At 43.4% G+C, this 20644-nt stretch overlaps 1 protein-coding gene across 1 annotated transcript in view; it reads left to right on the forward strand.

Annotated features, from left to right (window-relative positions):
• The first annotated feature begins 832 nt into the window (after positions 1-832).
• The window catches only part of si:ch211-284e13.4 (insulin receptor substrate 1-B), a 31845-nt gene continuing 12033 nt past the window's right edge, over positions 833-20644 (forward strand). The window contains exons 1-2 of the mRNA XM_017697672.2: positions 833-1293; positions 2683-5910. Of these exons, the coding sequence (XP_017553161.2) occupies positions 942-1293; positions 2683-5910 (3580 nt within the window). The 5' untranslated portion in view covers positions 833-941. The remainder of the gene's footprint in view (positions 1294-2682; positions 5911-20644) is intronic.

The raw sequence follows: 20644 nt of genomic DNA on the forward strand, positions 1-20644 counted from the left end.
GCAGCCCCTCTTTGCATCCCCCTCAGCCGAGCCCTGGTTTTATGCCTGTAGGAGGGGGTGAGCTGAGAGCTTGGAGCTGCAGTTCTGAATGGAAATCAATCATTAGAATCACAGCAATCGACTCCAAATCGAATCTGCTCGAGAGGGTATCTCTCAGCACCTGCCCCTCTAACCCAGGCCCGCTGTCAGTCAGCGCCGATCTGAGCCAAACGCCGACCAGCAGGTGTCGCCGCAGCCGCTCTGGTTCGGGCTCTGCGGTCGAGAGACACACAGACCTGGCGGTGACCATGGAAAAGGGGGGATTCCGCATTTAATAATTAAAAAAAGAAGAAGAAGAAGAAAAAAAAATCTGCTGCTTTGGCACAACTGCGCGCGCTCATCTCGTGGCAGAAAAAAAGCAACCAGCTCTTAAACATCTGGAGCGAGGGTCGCACGAAACGCGCAGTGGTCTCAGCCTTATGCGCGCGCGTGCATATTTGCCGTCAGCTTCTTTGCTCACCAAACGGCAAGCCCTCGTGCCCACCATTATCAGCCCCCTTCACGCGCACACATACACGCGCGCGCGCGCGCACACGCTATGGCAACTGACTGACTCCTTGCACTTGCACGGAGGGCTGATGTGCAGTCGGCGGAGCAGAGCCGAGCAGTGAACGTGCACACGGCCGTCCGCGTGCGTGTCGTTCTTGGGACGGGACGGTGGAAACAAAAAAAACCCCAACATATTATCATCCTCGGGGACGGAGGGGAGGGGAGGGGAGGGGAGTGGGGGGCGGTGGGCTTTGGTAGTGGTAGTGGTTGGGAAGGAGTGGGGGGGGCGGCACTGCACGCGAATTCACGATGAGAGGAGACAGAAGAGGAGCGGGGAGGCGATGCACCGCGTGAGCGCGGATTTCTGAAAGGAAAACGACACACGACGCGTAGAGAAAGGGACGAGGCACGCGATGGAGACGCTGGCGGCGCCGGAGCCGCAGAGCTACGAGGACGTGCGCAAGAGCGGCTACCTCCGCAAGCAGAAGTCCATGCACCGGCGCTTCTTCGTGCTCCGGGCCGCGTCGGAGCACGGCCCCGCGCGCCTCGAGTACTACGAGAACGAGAAGAAATTCCGCAGCAAGTCGCCGGTGCCCAAGAAGGTGGTGCACCTGGACTCGTGCTTCAACATCAACAAGCGGGCGGATTCCAAGAACAAGCACATGATCGTGCTGTACACGCGCGGGGAGAGCTTCGCCATCGCCGCGGACACCGAGCAGGCTCAGAACGAGTGGTACCAGGCCATGCTGGACCTCCAGTGCAGAAGTAAGCGCGAGATAAACATCACTGCATCTCTGCTAGCTCTGTCTCTCTGAACCCCCCCCCTCTAAAAGACCCCCCCCCTCATATCCACATTCTTGGCCAAATGTGCAGATGTGCCCCACTCCACAATGCCAGCTCGTGCACTGCCCAGCTTTGCCCTCCATTCACGCCTCTGCACATGCATTTTGCTGACCGCGTGCGCGTAAGTGCGCTAAATGGACGCAGCGCGTCCGCGAGCAGCGCTCAAATTGTGATTCATGGCTCTTTTTTGGTGCGAATGCTTGCGTGCGAGCGGGGTGCGAATGTCAACACGGGGCAATGTTTTGACGCTGTCCTCAGCAGACGGGAATTACTACGGTGTGTAGTGTAGTGAGAGGGTGGCGCATTGTGCAGCGGAGGCTGCAGCAGCAGCAGCAGGCAGGCAGCAACAGCGGCAGCGCGCACGCCCGTCTGTTATTGTTTTTTTCCCTCCCAACACATTGATGCGCCTTGTGCGCGTAACCTACATTTCTGTGCTCGAGCACTGCTGGCGGGGAGGGCGTCCGCAGCGGCGGCGTGTTTTCATTGGGAAAGGGGATTCTTCCAGCCCCGTATCCCCAGTGTTTTGGTTGCCGTGGTCCCCCACCCCACCACCGTGTGTATCGACCACCGAGCTGAACGAGGGACGTTAGATCGACGCGGTGTAGCCTAATAAAGCGATCGCGCTGCACAGCCAGAGCCGTGTCCTTGTACGCGATCGCCCGCTCAAGACCTCGCACTGTCTGCTCGTCCGTGAACGCCCTTATCACACTGCTGACTCGCCGCTACTCCTTACGTGCACATCTACTGTGCGCAGTCGGTGTTTTTCAAATTCTCAACCGCAGCACAAAATCATCAGACCCATAAACCACAACCGGAATCGACCGAATATGCACTGGAAAAACAATTCCTTTGAATAATTAATGTTGCGTTTTGATCTGTGTGTGGAAAAATCATTCTGCATTATTCAGTCACAGTCAGAATATTTATTTATTTATTTATTTATTTATTTATTTATTTATTTATCTATCGTGTGCATTTTCAGCTGTTTTTTGCTGCTGGTGAACATCTGATTTAAGATCACTGCAAATCTTTTCTAGGCAGTGTTGAGTATGTAATATTCTGCCATATTCTGTTCACGGGGCGTGAACGTTATACACAGTAAACAGTGGAATATGTTGATGCAGTGGTATGTGTGTCATGTCAAATTAAAACGCTCATGATGTTCTTTGCCCCAACACGGTTGAGTGAAGCAGACTCCTAAACCACGGTTAAGCCTACGTGTCCATAACATACAGTCATTTCAAGATTTTGTTTGCAGCATGCCGTTCTGTAGATTCAATCACCACTCTCCGTTTCTTCGTCACTCTGTAGGTAAGACACCTGATGACTACGGCAGTGGAGGAGAGTGTGGGTTGCTGTCCCCTGGCCCTGCCTTTAAGGAGGTTTGGCAGGTGAAACTTTGGCCCAAGGGCTTGGGCCAGGCAAGGAACCTGATTGGCATCTACCGGCTCTGCCTTACTGATAAGACTGTCAATTTTGTTAAGCTGAACTCGGATGTAGCTGCCGTGGTGCTCCAACTGATGAACGTGCGGCGTTGTGGCCATTCGGAGAACTTTTTCTTCATCGAGGTGGGTCGCTCTGCCATGACAGGGCCTGGAGAGTTTTGGATGCAGGTAGAAGATTCTGTAGTAGCGCAGAACATGCATGAGACTCTGTTAGAGGCCATGAAAGCCTTGAGTGAGGAGTTCCGACAGCGAAGCAAGACCCAAGCAGCGGGTGCGTCTTGTGGAGGGGGCACTGCTTCGAATCCTATTAGCGTACCATCCCGACGCCACCACCCAAATCTGCCACCTTCCCAGGTTGGTTTCTCCAGGCGAGCTAGAACAGAGACTCCTGGAGTGCCTCACAGCACCAACACATCCCCCACCCCACGACACGGTTTCTCCAGGTCACGGACAGCCAGTATTGGGGCTCGGACAGAAGACGGGAGTGGCAGAATGACGGCGCTCAGCACTAGTCCAAGCCTTAATGGTTCTTCTTGCTCTACCACTCCTACCTTGCGACCCAAACCCACGCGAGCACCCACCCCTGCCAAAATTACACTCAGTCTGGCACGATACACTCCCAACCCGGCACCCTCGCCAGCCCCCAGTCTCTCCTCTAGCTCTGGCCATGGCTCAGAATGTGGTTTGGGTGGAGCTCCAATGGGAACAGTGCCCATCTGCACCTATGCTCGGATTCCCCAGAGAGTGTCCATGTCAGGCTCACCCAGTGACTACGGCTCATCTGATGAGTATGGCTCCAGCCCTGGTGAACACTCTCTTCTGGCTGCGGGACTCCCTGCTCCCTTAGTGGACACCTCTACTGGCTGTGTTTTAGTGGGACACCGTAACAGCTCTCACAAGCGAGCACATGGGCGCAGGGTTCTTCGTCGCTCCTCCAGCAGAGAGTGTGAAGCTGAACGCAGGTTACTGAGCAAGCGTGCCTCCCTTCCACCTTCTTCTGCTCAGGAGCGCCTTGTGCCTCGTCGCAGGGAGGAGGAGGAAGAGGAGGATGAAGACTATGCTGTTATGTCTCGCAGTGCCAGCAGGGAGTCATTCACCTCTCGACGGGGCTCAGGAAGCTCAGTGACAACTTCAAGTGGGCAGCTGGAAAATTCAGCAGATAAAGGTGTCAATACCAGGGAGGTTCCGGAGGATGCATCGATTGAGAGTGGCTACATGTCCATGTTGCCAGGAGTTACAGCTCCTCCTGCAAGTCTTTCTCTTTCAGTGTCTGAAGCTGAATCTAAGGGAGGTGATGAGTATATGGCTATGACCCCAAACAGCAGCGTTTCTCCACCACAGCACATTCGTGTTCCTGTTTCTGAGGGCTACATGATCATGTCCCCTAACAGTAGCTGTTCACCAGATCTGCATGGTATGAGCGGTTGCTTGTGGGGGAGCAGGAGCAGCATGGAGAGTCGTACAGGAAGTGACTACATGAACATGTCGCCCATCAGTGCCAGATCAGCCTGCAGCACGCCCCCTTCACATCCTGAACAGCACCCATTGCAGCCCAAGACAGTGTACTCTTACTTCTCCCTGCCACGCTCCTACAAACACACCACCCTCTCCACTCGTTTTGAGGATGATTTGGGTAAGGGTAGGAGGCCAGAAGGAGTTTGTGGGAGTGGCAGTGGTGCTGGGGGAAGAGTTAGGCGTAGTGGTTACCCTAATAGTGGTGACTCCTCTGTAGGCCCAAATGGAGGTGGTCACCTGTCCTTGTCCTCCTCATCTTTCTCATCTAGTTCAGCAAGCACGGAGAGTTTGGAGGACAAACCACTGTCCTTGCCTGCTGGGATAGTAGGGAAGACCACCAGGTCGAGCACAGGACACAGGGTAGGGGGTGCTCACCCCAAAGACTCAGCTCACCAATATCACCAGCAGAGACGAGGGCCAGGGGTCCTGAAACAGGGTCATCCACAGCAACGGAAAGGCAGACCCTTCAGCCTCTTTGTGGACATGTCCAAAGCTAACACCCTGCCTAGAGTTAGGGAGACCTTGCAACCCACAGTACCCCAGAGCTCTGGTGAGTATGTTAGCATTGTTTATCAGGGTGAGCAAGGAAGTTGCAACAAAGGGGTAACAGCAGTAGATCAGGGGTGCTCTGTGGTGCAAAGGCATCCAAAGACCTTATATGGACCATCTCAATGCCAGGTTGGCAGTACCAGTCTCCCCCGCAGTTTCTCAGCACCCCTCTCCACAACCATCTCCACATCCTCAGAGTATGTTAACATGGATTTAGGCAACTCTCCACTGTCTTGCACACCCCTTTCTTCTTTCAACCCTGCTCCAGCAATAGCCCCAAAGGCCAGAGAGAAGCTCACCAGAGCTCCTAAGGTGGGACAGGAAGCCGAAATGGGACACAGAAAGAGTAATAAGATTACTTTGGCATCTATAGACATAACTGCTGCTCCTTTTACAGACTACACAGAAATGGCCTTTGGACTAGTTGCAGCAGAAGGCGCTTCACATTGCCCTAAACCTAGTCAAACAACTGAGCCGTCCTCTATGGAGAGAGAACAAAGCATGGAGTTCCCCTCGCCCAAGGCTTTCCCCAAGTCAGATCAAGGTGCTCGAGTGGTCAGAGCAGAATCATCAGCAAGGCGAAGGCACCGTTCTGACACCTTCAAGGCACCTCCACCTCTCCCTCTTTCTCCCTCTACCTCCTCCTCCATTTTTCCTGAAACCCCTCAGGCCAACCCACCTCGACGCCATGGCTTAGATAGTTCCCTTTGGGCAACTGCACAGCCAACCACCTCACAGTGTGCTGGTCCTGGAGTGGCAGCTGTACCTACAGCCCAGGCAGCATCCTCGTCTCTAGAACAAAGTCTGAACTACATTGATCTTGACTTGGCCAGTAAGGAGAGCCCTCAGATCAGCCTGGATGGATCTTCTGGCTCGCACTTCTCTGTCCTGGGAGGAGGGTCAACGGTAGGTTTGGCTGGAACAGCAGTGGGGGGAAACACCAACTCCAACATCAACACCTATGCCAGCATCGACTTCTTCAAGTCAGAGGAACTACGAGTCCACCAGAGCAGCAGGAAGGACAGCAAAGGTTTGTAATTTGTTTGCTTAAAGGGGTGTTTTACTTGAAATTAATGGATAATAATGCACACGCTTTTCAGATGATCTTATACATTCTATGACCATACAAACTGTTTCTGACATAGTTGGTGCTGTCAACAATGCTTTAGCTGTTTTTACTGCTCAACTCTGTTACATCACATAGACATGTTGCACTATAATTGCATCTGTGAAATAAGGATTGATATCATGCTTACCAATATATGTGTAGATATCACTACTCACTGTGCATATTAAAATATAGATAGTACTTTGTCAGATTGTGGCAAGTCGACTGTGCAAATGCTCTGGATTATGAATTTAGTGTCACGTGAACAAAATATCCTTCAAATATTTATTTTCAGTTAGTGGCTGTCCAAGAGAACATAGAGAGATGAAGAAAAAAGCATTGGGGTCTGTTACTACATACAACAGATTCGGCGGTTTGCATTCTCCAGTTGTTTTCAGTTGTCCGATGACATGGCTATGGAATTACCACACACACACATACACACACACACACACACACACACACACACACACACACACATATATATATATATATTTTTTAATATATATGTATATTTATATTATATATATGGTATTATGGTACACCCCATTGTTTGCAAAAGTTTGGGCGCCCCTGGTCAAAATGCTTTGTTGACACACTTCTTCATATTTTAATACCCAATTCTTTTTGATGTGCTGAATTTAACATGTTGGAAAAAAATAAATGCATAATAAATACATAATAAATGTGGCCTGTACAAAAGTTCTGGCCCCAAAGTTAACCGTCCAGATGTGAACCTCAACAAATAAATAGAAATTGTGCACAAAATGTTGTTGAAAAATGTTATATATCTAAGTGTGCTCTGAAGAGACAAAATTAAGTCTCCAAAATGGTAATTTTACAGAAAAAGGAACAAACATACTTTGGATAATTTTTATTGCTATGTTCATCATGAAATATTAACACAACATAAACGGTTGGTGTCATTTTCAAGTTCTGTAAAAGGACAAAAAAAGTTGTTCTGACCTTGATGTTAATACAGCCTCTGCAGAGAACACACACAAATACAACATTTTATGTACATGTTAGTGTGCGTTTGCTGTTTATTTAACATATTGGATTTGAAACATTGGATTTTTTAATTGTTTTATTTATTTTTGCTTCTGGGACACATTCTCTTTTATAATAAATATATATTTTCAAGTCAACAGCTAAAATATTGTATTGTGCGTAATATTGATCTTATAGAATATTTAGTGACACGTATGTAATTTAGAAGTAAATTCATGGAGCTGGCATGTCTGTTTAACATAACATTCAAATTTGGACTTCAGTGTGTAACATAGACACGGAAATCCTGATTATAGTTTACAGTTGATGCGCTTAGTGTGGAGAATTGGAGTGTTTTTCTCTTGATCTTCATAGTATAGTCGTGGAAAATGGCCTAGTTCTGTATCTGGACTGCTTGGTGTCTGCTCCCATTAATTCAGAGAGACGATGTGTAAGAGGAGCGCAGGCTTGACAGCTCCCATACAGTAGTGTTAACCACGGCGTGTGTGCAGGAGAAAGGAGTGAACATGGGTGTGTGTTTGTAAGGGATTCCTTAGTGTGGCTGTATACTATCTTATTTAACTCGCGCTCTGTGATTATAGATAATTAAGCAAGTGTAAGAGCGTGCGTGTGGGTGTGCATGCATGTGTAATATAATGCTTGCGAGTGGGCGTAAAGGCAGCTGAAGCCGCAAAGCCGCCGTGCGTCTGTGTATGAGGCTAGGGCTGAGTGTTTTATGTGCTGCTAAGGGATTCCTCTGTGCAGACTTATAGCCGCACGCATATATTTAACACACATGGTGATTGTGGATAATTATGGCCATTTAGACTCAATCCTGCTGAAAATGGGTCTGATTATTGCTTTAGTGTTCTCTCTCTCTCTCTCTCTCTACCGTCTCCTTTCCTCTTCTCTTGCCTCTCGTCTCTCACTGTTTATCTCTTTCACCTTAGTAGCTTTCTATTTCTGTCCATCTTCTGTTCACTTCAGACTTTGTTAAGGAGACTTTTTGGTTCTGAGCTCACTACAGATTAGCATTTGCATTAAGCAGGTCCTGGGTTAGCCGAGGTTCCCATGGATTAACCCAAGAAATCTCCTATAACACAGTGCTGAAATTACCAATGCGACCACTGGGGTCAGATTAGGTAACGAGGCAATTTTTAACCTGAAATTTATAATCTTAGAATTTGTGGAATGTATTTAGCTCAGTGTTTCAGAGCTCAAATGCAGAAGCTGAGCTCAGGGTTTAAGCAAAGGCCAGTGGGAACACAGACTAAGCTGTCCATGGACCTTAAAGCCTCATTATGATCTCCATCCAAAACATACTTAGGGCATCCCAGCTATTCATATTTATTATGCAGTGCCTCTCATACGTCAATTATGAAGGACGTTACAATTGTGTTTAATGCGTCTTCTGATAAAGATACGATAAAGCATTCGATTGAGGTCACACTTGTTGTGCCTCCCTATTGCTACCATACTACTGGTCAGCGCAGTGATGACCATGGTGCTTATAGTGCCACCATTAATAAAGCATCCTGACAGATAAAATACAGTTGTAGTAACATGGTCGTAGTAAGAACGGCAACAAAACAAACAGTGTAAGCTTTTATAGCATCCCAGCCGTCTGACGTCTTGAGGGGAGAGAGGCTGAAGTGCTGAGCCAGTGAAGGAGAAATCTTTGCCTAGCGGGAATAAGCAGGAAAAGCTTTCAGCCATCTTCCCATACCAAAGCCTGCTCTCAGCAGTCTGTCACAGGTAGACAGTTTGGTGAAGAATGAATTCTGCGGTTTTGGCATTAATCAGTTTAAGAATTTACATGTTGAGAGTTGGTCTTGGTTGATAACTGACATTGACTGATCAATCAGATACGTCTATATCTCTCTGGCTTTGTCTAGACAATGCAGTTGAGAGAACATCAACATGTTCCAGGGTTTATTTAACTTCAGGTAACGGTCACATTGATTATGCCCACCAAACACAGATACGTGACATCAGTTCTTATTCACTTTATTATTATTACAACGTTTAGTGGTGTAGTTGATGGTCCAAAACACAGAGCATTGCTGGCCCTTCCACAGACAAAATCATTATGGCCCAATCCCATTTCTTATTTTTATCCAAACCCCTTGGAATCTTCCCTCAAATAAAAATGACTTAATTAACAGGCTACTAGCGCTGCTCTGTAGGCGACCCTGCCAGTCTGCAGTGATAGCAGAGGACGGTTAAGTTCAGCAACCTCACTGCTGGGCTTTAGATAAATTTAAGGCATCATATGCTTTTAAAGAGGGGGATGCATCCATTATTCATTATCACCCACCCCTAATATTTTGGTGATGCAAAGGTTAATTCAGTTATTCGCCAGCTTCTTGTTTGAATTTTCCTGTTCCACCTTAAACGGAGAAGCAGTTACATTCTGGCGTTTCAGCCGTCGGCACTGGACTGTTTAAGGTGAACAGGAAATTCAGCTGACATCAGCATACCATACGTGATTTTTCCTGCTTGTTATGAAGAAAAGGACCACAATACATAAACAAAGACAATACAGTGGATATGGGAATTTTTAATGGAGAAAATATTTACATTTGTGAGTTTCTTTGGACGTTTACGCAGCCAGCTTGCTGTTTTTTCTTTTTTTCACGCCTTTTGGAGTGTGCCTCTGGAAAACCTCCATTTGGAGGCCCGTGTAGTCCTAACACTTCGCTACCACTAGCTGTGAATGCGCAAAACGAAGAAGTGAGGGCTAAGTGGTAGGGCAAGGGGTGAAATGGGATTGGGCCTACGTAATTCTAGCGCGTTGTAAGCTTTTAGCTCCTGTGATGTGTAGTACGATGGAGCATTTACAAGATACATCTCACTGCTCTCAGACGAAAACCTCGTCCCTCCATTTTTGTCATTATTCAGTTTTTATCATAACTTGAACATGCCTGTTGACCTTTACATTGTGTGTAATTTTCACGATGAACGGACCAAAAGAAATGGCCCAAAATGACTTATAAAAAATTCTGGTTCTATTGACTTACATTAAAAGTAAAGTTTTCTGTATCGTTACCATTTTGGAGATACGAGGTTTTCTTCCGACAACAGTGATATAGATGTCTCGATATGTTATCATAACCAGTTCTCAGACAAACATTTATTTGATACAGATTTGATACAAACTGACCTATATTTTGATTTGGAAGCCACAGCCAGCATCAGCTGCTTATACACATTATGCTAGTCAACAACATGGCTGCGGGTCGTTTTTTTCCAGGTTTTGCAAGTACTATCGTCTCTCAAAATGTCCTTAGACAGTAATAATGTAAATTTGCAGAAAATCAATGTGATAAATAATAAATATCATTGTGATCCAGATTCACTACTAAAGTCCTACGAATGAAACTCTTACCCTATAGGTTGTGTCTTCCCTGATATTCGATAATATCAGTTAATACTACGTACAGTGTGCATTTAAAACAGTGGAAGCCTACTTTATGCCACATTACTGCGCTCATTTTTCATTTAACTTAAATGCTAAATTAGCAACTCATTCTAACTCTACAGGACCATGATAAGCATTTCAAACGGCCAGATAGTTAGAACACCTGTGAGTTCCTGCTTTCATCAAATAAATATGATAGTATGTATTTGCCTAATGTGCTTAACATTTGAATCTTTGGATTGTATCAATAGAATAAATCTGTGGGCTCTGTAGAATGAATTTTTCTCACAGGTAGGGGTCCCTGGCCGTAAAAGGTTTGAGAACCACTGTTCTACTGTGTTTGACTGTGAATTGAGTGCTTGGTCACCCCAAGAAGAGCTGTATATAGATGTACTTGCTAACAGTCAGTCTTTCACTAACTGTGTCTATATGGAGTTTTTTCTGATGGCACCATGAAGTCGCTTAGTCTTGCCAACTGAACACAAACAATGTAAACACAATCTCAGCCTTGGGTCATGAGTTCTAAGCATTCCAAGCTGAATGGAACTCTAATATCTAAATCTAATGGAATTATGATGTTTGTGAAAACGTCTGCTAGGCTTAAAACTAGTCAGATTTATTTCCTCATGTTTTTGGTTTCACCTGAGGCGGAAACTCTTGAGACTAATTTAAATAAGATTGGTGTCTGACTCACTGACTCACTGGGTTTGTTTTGACTCCTGTGATAATCGCATTTTTTTAGAAACATAATTATCTTATGATACCGTTTCTGTGATCTTCTTTTTGTCTTGTTTATGGTTGTGCTGCTTATCAGTGTGTAAAAGCAGCTTGTATAAGTTTTAGGCATAAGGCATAACATTATGACCATCTTCTTGTTTCTGTGCTTTATTAGCCCTCTTTTACCCTGTTCTTCAGTGGTCAGGATCCCCATGGACCCTCACAGAGCAGGTATTATTTGGGTGGTGGATCATTTTTAAATACTCCCTGTCCACTATCTTAGACACTCCTACCATGTCAGTGCACATTGTAGATGTAAAGTCAGAGACAGTAGCTCATCTGCTGCTGCACAGTTTGTATTAGTCATTCTCTAGTCCTTCATCAGTGGTCACAGGACGTTGTTGGCTGGATATTTTTGGTTGGTGGACTATTCTCAGTCCAGCAGTGACACTGAGGTGTTTAAAAACTGCTGTGTCTTGATCCACTCAGACCACCACATCAGGGTTACTGCAGTGTTGAGAGTCATCCACCATCCAAATAGTACCTGTTCTGTGAGGTCCTGGCCACCGAAGAACAGGGTAAAAAGGGGGCTCACAAAGTATCAGAGAAACAGATGGACTACAGTCTGTAATTGTAGAACTACAAAGTGCACCTATATATTAAGTGGAGCTGATAAAATGGACAATGAGTGTAGAAACATCAGTGATCGTTTCATTTCATGCTTTACAAAAAAATATGACATGCTTTTGAGACTTGTGGCCTGACCCAAGTAATTTTGAGACTCCTTCCCTACGGCAGTTTACACTACTGAACAGACTGTTGTCTTAACTGGATTATCATTGTGTTACGAGACTGTGTGTAAACTTAACATCACTTGGTAGATGCGTGAGTCTCAACTGCGAATGTTGTTAATGCATGCAAGTGAAGACTCCTGGAGAGTCCTGAAGCTTTTCATTGCTAACACAGTGTACACCGACTTTGAACATCAGCATCAGTTTGAAGTTCAGTCCTTTGTTGAACTGTTCACAAAGCCTTCTAAGCTATAGTATAGACCCAACTTTAGTCTGTGGTAGAGGTTAAGGTTAGCCTTGAGCTGAGCAGAGTGCAGTGCTTTGATCTGTCATTATGCATGCACCTGACACTATGCACAGAACGCCATGAATTCTGAGTGGTTCATGATGTAATTTCAATACAATAACATTGCTGACACAAGCCTTGCATTATGAAATAGCAGGGCTGCTATAGTACAGGCTGTACAGTAGAGGTATCAGTCAATTTCAGGAGAGAATAATGGTTATGTTGAAACAGAAAAGAGAAAGGAATGCATGGAGACGAAAAACACTGAGGAGCGTGATAGAAGAGGAAAAACAGCCAGGAGACAGGAGTACGAAGTGGAGAAAAGGAATGTGGTTACTGAGGAGTCTGTGGCTCAGTGGAGGAAGACCGCTAGATAGACAGAGAGAGACGTAGCCAATGAGCCCAGAAATGCAGTGCCCCAGTGGTGTAATATAGTCTAGGGTACGTATACGGTGACTGATAGCAATGCTTTCCTAACTAGCACCTCACAGTGTAACTAAAACGCTTAGATAGCTACACAAATAAATCACCAATTCATGATGTACCTTCAATTCAAACACGGAACGTTTTTGATTTGCCATGTGTCTAACTCAGCTTCTGTAGTTATGCAGTAGGGGAATTCCACCAAATGTCCAACTTTCTGCATTAATGGTTAAAAATTAATTAATTAAATTTAATTAAATTAATTAAAAAATGAATGGTTGAGATTAATGGTCTGAGTCATTCAGAGTGGTTTAATGTGAAATGGTACATTGTAGAGAGGCTTCCTGACTTTTTATAATGGTAGTGATAGGAACCAGGGGTCACAATGTCTACAATGCAAATTATTTACCCACAAGCGACTTCTGAGTTTTTATAGGTAGTGTGGATGATGGCAAAATCTGAAAAGGTACGTTTTGGGCCTTTGGGTAGTATTTGCCTTATAACACTGTGCATGTGCTTCTTCATGAATGTAACTACAATAAATACAGTTTTTGTCGGTTCTGTTGTCGGAAGAAAAGAATTCTCAATTTTGACGTTTTTCAGTTTTTGGCATAATTTCAAAGTACCTCTCGCCCTTTACTTTGTAAATTTCATGATGAAAGAAGAAATGTCCAAAAATGAAAAATTCTGGTTCCATTGACTTACATTTAAATTCTGGTTCCATTGACTTACATTTAAATTCTGGTTCCATTGACTTACATTTAAAGTAAAGTAGAGTTTTTTCCTTCTCCTGTAAAAGTACCACATTGGAGATACAAGGTTTATTTCCGACAGCAGCAGTATATCTTAAAATACTGTATCAGGCATCAGGCATTGGATTTGCCATTATTTGATGCGATATACTTTTCTGAGCTGGCGATAAACACTTCACGTGTCTGGTCCTTATCATCACCACTGTGGGCAATTCTGACTGTGTAAATTACTCTAGACGGGTGCGTCTCACATCAGATGACTCTGAATGTTTTTGCATTTTAATGGTTTCACTAAGCAAACATTTTGAGACATTGGTGGAATTCCACTTTAGTTTTGCTGCTAATATTTACGACGGGGCAAATTTTATTGCAACCTACAAGGTTAGGTAATATAGCTATGGGTAATAGTTAAAATAGCATTAATGCACAAACATCTGCAACTGACCAAGTAAGCATATGTGGTCATTTTTTTGCCTCTATGGACAACAGTGTTCAAGAAGGGCACTGTCTCCTTGTCACACTATTAACAGCAACGTCTGTTTTAAAGGTAGGAGAGTCTCTAGCCATAGTTTGCTATAAAGTGAGGGTGAGTAGGAGGGAGGAGAGAAGAGGAAAGGGGAGGGTGGACCAGCCCAGAGCTGTCTAGACGTCCAGGTTGCTTTGGGTCAGAGAAGCCATAATCAAGCCAGATCATCAGTAGCTCAGAGAACACTGCTCTCCATTATATTGGACCAGTAATGCCTCATATCACACAATCATTGACGTGTGGGTGTGTGTGGGTGTGTGTGTGTGTGTGTGAGAGAGAGAGAGAGAATTTGAGCCCAAGCATGTGTGTGTACACCAGTATATATTAGCAAGTGACTCTGTGTTAAAGAGTGAGAGAAAGTCAGTATCTATGTGGATCTATGTAATATGTATTATTATTAATAAAAGGAGTCTGCTCACCCTTTGCAGCGGTAACAGATTTTACTCTTCTGTGAAGGCTTAACACTAGATGTTTGAACATTGCAATGAGGATTTGATTGTGTTCAGACTCAAGAGCATTAATGAGATCAGATACTGATGTTGTATGATACTACATCATTCTAACTCATCTCAAAGATACTATATGGTGCTTCATCACTCCAATATGCAGTTCCGCTGCTCTACAGGCCAAAGCTGAGAGGCTTTATTCCCCTCTAGCCCACGCTTGGCAACGGGCATGGTGACTTTCAGCCTGTGTGTGGCTGCTTTAAAATGTCCCATTCAGTTAACAGTGCCTTCTTATGTTGATTATACAAGGCATGCTCTGAACTCCTGTGTCAGCAGTAGGTGGCCCTTAGTGCATCTATATCTGTCTATCTATCTATATATATATATATATATATATATATATATATATAGTACTTAACCGTTGTGAAGCAAATAAAGTTCAAAACAGTGACAAAGCGATGTGAACATTGCATTGTTGCCGCATTGTCAGCTACTATTCAACAGTTCAGTGTAAACAATTATGTGTTGTGTTCATTTTTCTTTTTTCTCTCTGATTACAGTAAAGGATGAGTAATTTTCTCACAATTCCACTATAATGAAATAAGTTAGTTGCTAGTTGTCATCACTATAGCAATGTCTCTGGGACATAATGCTTGCTAACTGTTCCCACAAACTGTAATAAATAAATAAATAAATAAAGTAATAAAAAAGCTTATTAAATGAATGAAAACGGTTTCAGCACTTAACACGGTCATATTTACGTCTGGCATGTTTAATTATTGTATCAGGGGCAAACATATTGTACTTTCAACTGAACAGTGAAATAGCTCAATAATACCAAGTGTAGTAGTAAATAAAATGAGAATGTTTTGGTTTTTGGGTACTTAGCAGGTGAGGTGAAATAATGTGGATTGGGAAACCCAAGGAAAGTGTTAATTCTGTAAGATTTCAGCTTTGTTTTCATGTTTACTGGCCTGTGTTTTTGTTTATTGTTGAACCTTTGCTATCCCTTCGTAAGCTACTTGTCTTGGGTCAATTTGTTTCCCGGTTTAACGCTCAGGCGGCGTTATTATGTGAATACTTTGCCGTATTAGAAGGACTTGGTCGTCTAGCTGTAACCCAAAGACCTTGCTGAAACTGATAATGGCATATTTACAGGATAAGGAAATACCATGTTGCAAAAACAGACATGCACACAGCATTGCTGAAGGGCCTCTGCTGGATCGACCAGATGCTGAGTAGCAATACACAGAAACAGGTATTACTATGGGTTTGGGGCCAGTAGTGGACTTAAATTACTCTGTGGAAGCCTGAGTTGGTATAGTTAAGATTTTATTGATATTGCTACTCTTTAATACTGCATTTTGAAACGATTCTTTTTTTAAAGTTTTTAAATTATTTTTGACTATATTTAATATATATATATATTAGTATAATTCAAATGCTGAGGTGTAAAAAAGCCATTCAGAGTGGTTTGATGTAAAATGATGCGCTGTAGAGAAACATACCTACTTAGATTTGTTTACAATGGTGGAAGCTAAAAAAAGCCATTTGATTAATGATCCAAAATGACCACTGAACTTCCACGTGTCCTGAATTTTTAATTGTAATGTTGATATTGCTGAAATAGTGCTAAATCAGGTTATCAAATGAAACCACTTGTTTCTGGTACTGTACCTTTAAGGCTGATATATGCAAATGGAGTCTTCTCGGATTGGCTGCCCTGATTGTGCCTCGTTCAAAGAGCAGTTTAAAACTCAACTTTTAATTTCCGTTTTGGTACATACATGAATATGTGATGGTTTTAATGACATCACAAAGATTTAATTAAAGCAGGTAGCTTTTGAACCTTAATTTCCATATGTGGACTGTATAGACAGTAAATCATACATTTTGACGATGTTATGTACTGCTTTAAACTATTAAAAATACAAGAAAAATTAGGTTGTACATTATATATATATATATATATCAGACATTTGGTTCCTATCACCACCACTGTTAACTATTCTGACTCAGCACGTTTTTATAGAACAGAGCATTTCACACCAAACCACTCTAAATTGTTTTATTTACATCTTAACCATTTAATTATGTAGAAATTTAGGAAAACTAGTCAAATCAAGTCAAATATCTTTAGCATTAATGAAGGCTTTTTAATATGTGCTATATTGACAGCAAGATATTGGATGACTGAACCCACAACCCATGAGGACTGCTGGGCTGCCAACAGTTTAAGATCTGGCTTGTTTCAATAAAAGAAATGGAAAAGCAATACAGCTAAATAGTTCAGTTATGTAGCATAGATTGGGTCGTTTCTAAATATGCTTTGGAACATTGTTTCCTTGTGAGTCTTTGCGTCAGTACCGTCAGACTGAGATGCGGCCCTGACCTTTGCAGTGTATCAGTCTGAAGTGTATGAGCTTGTATTCTCACGGTGAGGTCTGTGCTGAAAGCCTCTTGCGATGAAGCTTCATGGCTTTCTTCATCAGCCTGCTCGAAAAAAAGGCTTGAGGTGTACTTTTTTTAAACGTTTGATTTGTCGTACGTCAAAGGAAGCTTCATCCGTTTGGTTTCCTTAGTGATGCCAATGAGGTTGTCTCTCACTTTCTCTCCCCCACCCTGTCTGTTTCCTAGAGTCTTCTTACTGTGCCTATTTTTTCACTACTTCTGATACCAGTTTCTATATTTTTTACCAAGCTTTTTATATGAAAGCCTCAGCACTGGGTGATATATATATATACTGTACTGTATATGAATGTGCCTGTGACTGTGCATGTGTGTGTAGGTGTCCTGAAAAAGCTCGACTTGTCTGCAGAGAGATTATCGTTAACTTAAGTGGGTGGACAGAGGGCACAGCCAATTGATCTGTCTGCTGGTAACGAGCCATACACACATGCACGCTTGTTTTCCTCACTTTCAGGAGTATTTCCAGTAGAGCTTGACGTGTTTCTATGAACCTGACAGACCCGACTGCTTATGACGGTTCAGATGTCATTTCTCATTTGCGTCGGGTTTTAATTTGGCATTCGGGTCCTCGCAGCCACCGCTGGGATAGGCTCCAGCACCCCCTATGACTCAGAAGAATAAGCTGTGTAAATGTGTGTGTGTGTGTGTGTGTGTCCTCTCAGCCAGCCTCCCAATTTTAAAGGGCCTATAATGTACGTTTTTAAGCCATAATTAAATTTTATGTGACCATTTTTCATCCTTGTAACTATACCTTTGAGACAGATATATGTAAATGAGTTCTGCTCTAATTGGCTGCCCTGTATTGTGCTTCATTGAAAAAGCATTCAGAAATGAAAGACTTAAGTGTGAATAATGGGGCTAAGCTTCTGTTGGCTGAACAGACAGATATATGTAAATGTGTTGTTTTTTGTGACATCACTAAAATGAATTCAAAGTGAGTTGTTTTTTTCAGCTGAGTTTCCATATATGGACAAGTGCAGGAGTTGGTAACATAAATGTTAAGAAGAGCCATTTTGTCCTTTCAATATAAACCAAACCGCAGCCGCAACATTTTACGTCCATCTTACCATCTTGGCTGTAATATGTCTCAGTATGTGCTAATGTCTTAGTATAGGCTAAAAAATCAAAAATCAAGGAAAAGACAGGCATACATTATTCTACGTTAAACTTTAGATCAGCTATAGCTGCTTTTCTCGCATCTCCAGCAGGAAACGTTTTAGCAAAATTAGCGTTTCTTGACGTTCAGCTGTTTTACGGGGCTAAAGTCTGCTTTTCATTCATTGGCTTCTTGTTTGAATTTTCACATTCCACCTTAAATTTAACACCAGAATGTAACTGCTATGCCATTTATGGTGGAGCAGGAAAATTCGAATGAGAAGTTGACTGAGGCTTCGCAACTTTTTTGTGTTTGGCAGGTTCTTGCTGCAGATTGAATGTATCAGGAGACCAACTGGAGTGATTATAAATGCAAGTCCATTTGTCTCTAAATTATCAGTGCCTGTCTTAAATCTTCCTCTTTGCCTTTTTGTTAGCTAGCGAGATCGTTGTCTGCGATGCTGTGTGACTCCAGTCCTCAGGGTTGAAAGGATTAGCAGTTATACATTAACTGCAGTCATACTAGATCAAACGCTTTTATTTCAGAATGGTCATGAAAATTCTATTTTCCATGAAATGGACCCTTTAACTGAGTTTACCTTGCTTTTATTTTCTCTTCTTAGTTTATTCTTCACTACTTTCAGTACCTTAAATCATTTTTAAATCAGCCACGCTGGAGACATCTACTCAGCTCTGATGTCCATGAGGCCCACACTCATGAGAAACTGTGAGATAAACAGTGAATCGATTCAGGAAAGTACAGTTTAGTACAGCCAAAGGAATGTTTAATTTCTTTGGCCAAAAGTATGTTTATATATTCAGTTTGTTCTATGTGCAAAAATAGTGTCTGTATTAAAGGGGAATTCCACCAGTTTCTTTTAAATGTCTATAAAGTTCAATCACTGAGATGTAAACAAAGTCATTCAGTGTGGTTTAATGTGAAATGCTACATCCTTGAGAAACTTACAGAGAACTGTACACAGTGGTAGTGATAGGAACCATACTTATCTTTTCTTATTTAATTCTATTTTATCTTCATCAATGTTACACAGAAAACCTCAGGAGACACGTTTAGGTTCACTGGTCATTTGGGATCGAAATTTAAATGGCTACATTTGCATTGCAGTCATCACCATCCCTGGTTAGTACGTTTTTCTAGAGTGAAGCATTTTACGTGAACCTATTCTGAGTGACCTTGTTTACATGTCAGTGGCTAAATCATGCACACATTTAAAAAATTTGGGTGGGATTCCTCTTTAACCTTTGCCACAAAAAGAGCAGCTTTGACAGCTTTTGCTTTTTCTGTTAAACGAGGCTGTTTCTGAGGGAAGAAAGCATCCCTCCACATGGACAGTAGCCAAACGTCCCCACAATGACACAGTGTTCATCCTGAGGGGGAACTGACCTGAAACACACACATAGAGGAGGAGAAGCTGAAGTACCACTTTAGCTATGAATGTAAAGTAATAGAGGAGGTAGAGAAAGAGATCGTTTTCAGTGCTGAGATGGTTAAACTGTGTGTGTTGTTGGTTGGGAGCAGAGAGGACACACTCCAGCGCTCTGAAGAATGTGTGTGGCGCCTTGTACGGTGAGGTAAACCTGGCGTGTGTCCAGATCCGTCTCTCTCTCACACAGAGCTGTTGACTCTTTCAGACGGTCAGACTCCCACGCTACACCTTTACACGCTACACCTTTACACACTGCACCTTTACACACTACACCTTTACACGCTGCAGCTTTACACACTGCACCTTTACACACTACACCTTTACACGCTGCAGCTTTACACACTGCACCTTTACACACTACACCTTTACACGCTGCAGCTTTACACACTGCACCTTTACACACTACACCTTTACACGCTGCAGCTTTACACACTGCACCTTTACACACTGCACCTTTACACACTACACCTTTACACACTGCACCTTTACACACTACACCTTTACACGCTGCAGCTTTACACACTGCACCTTTACACACTACACCTTTACACGCTGCAGCTTTACACACTGCACCTTTACACACTACACCTTTACATGCTGCAGCTTTACACACTGCACCTTTACACACTACACCTTTACACGCTGCAGCTTTACACACTGCACCTTTACACACTGCACCTTTACACACTACACCTTTACACACTACACCTTTACACGCTGCAGCTTTACACACTGCACCTTTACACACTACACCTTTACACGCTGCAGCTTTACACACTACACCTTAACACACTGCACCTTTACACATCGTACCTCTACACACTACACCTTTACACACTGCACCTTTACACACTACACCTTTACATGTTGCACCTCTACACACTACACCTTTACACACTGCACCTCTACACACTACACCTTTACACACTGCACCTTTACATGCTGCACCTTTACATGTTGCACCTTTACACACTCAGTCTTCAGCACACATGTCTGAGACACTACCTCTCTCTCTCTCTCTCTCTCCCCATTTCTCTCTCCTCTGTTTCTCTCTGTCCCCTCTTTCACTCCTTCTCTCTTCTCTCACATTTTCTCTTTCTCTCTCCCTTTCTCCTTTACCCTCTCTCTCTCTCTCTGTCTCTCTCGTCTTTGTCTCACTCTTTTTCTCACTCTCCTTCTCTCTCTATCACTCTCCATCATCTTTACTTTGCTCTCTCTCTCAATCCATCCTCTCTCCCTCTCTCTCCCTCTTTCTCTCTCTATCTATTTCTTTTTCTTTGTCTGCCACTCTT

The sequence above is a fragment of the Pygocentrus nattereri genome, chromosome 23, assembly GCF_015220715.1.
Source record: "Pygocentrus nattereri isolate fPygNat1 chromosome 23, fPygNat1.pri, whole genome shotgun sequence".
Lineage (NCBI taxonomy): Eukaryota > Metazoa > Chordata > Actinopteri > Characiformes > Serrasalmidae > Pygocentrus > Pygocentrus nattereri.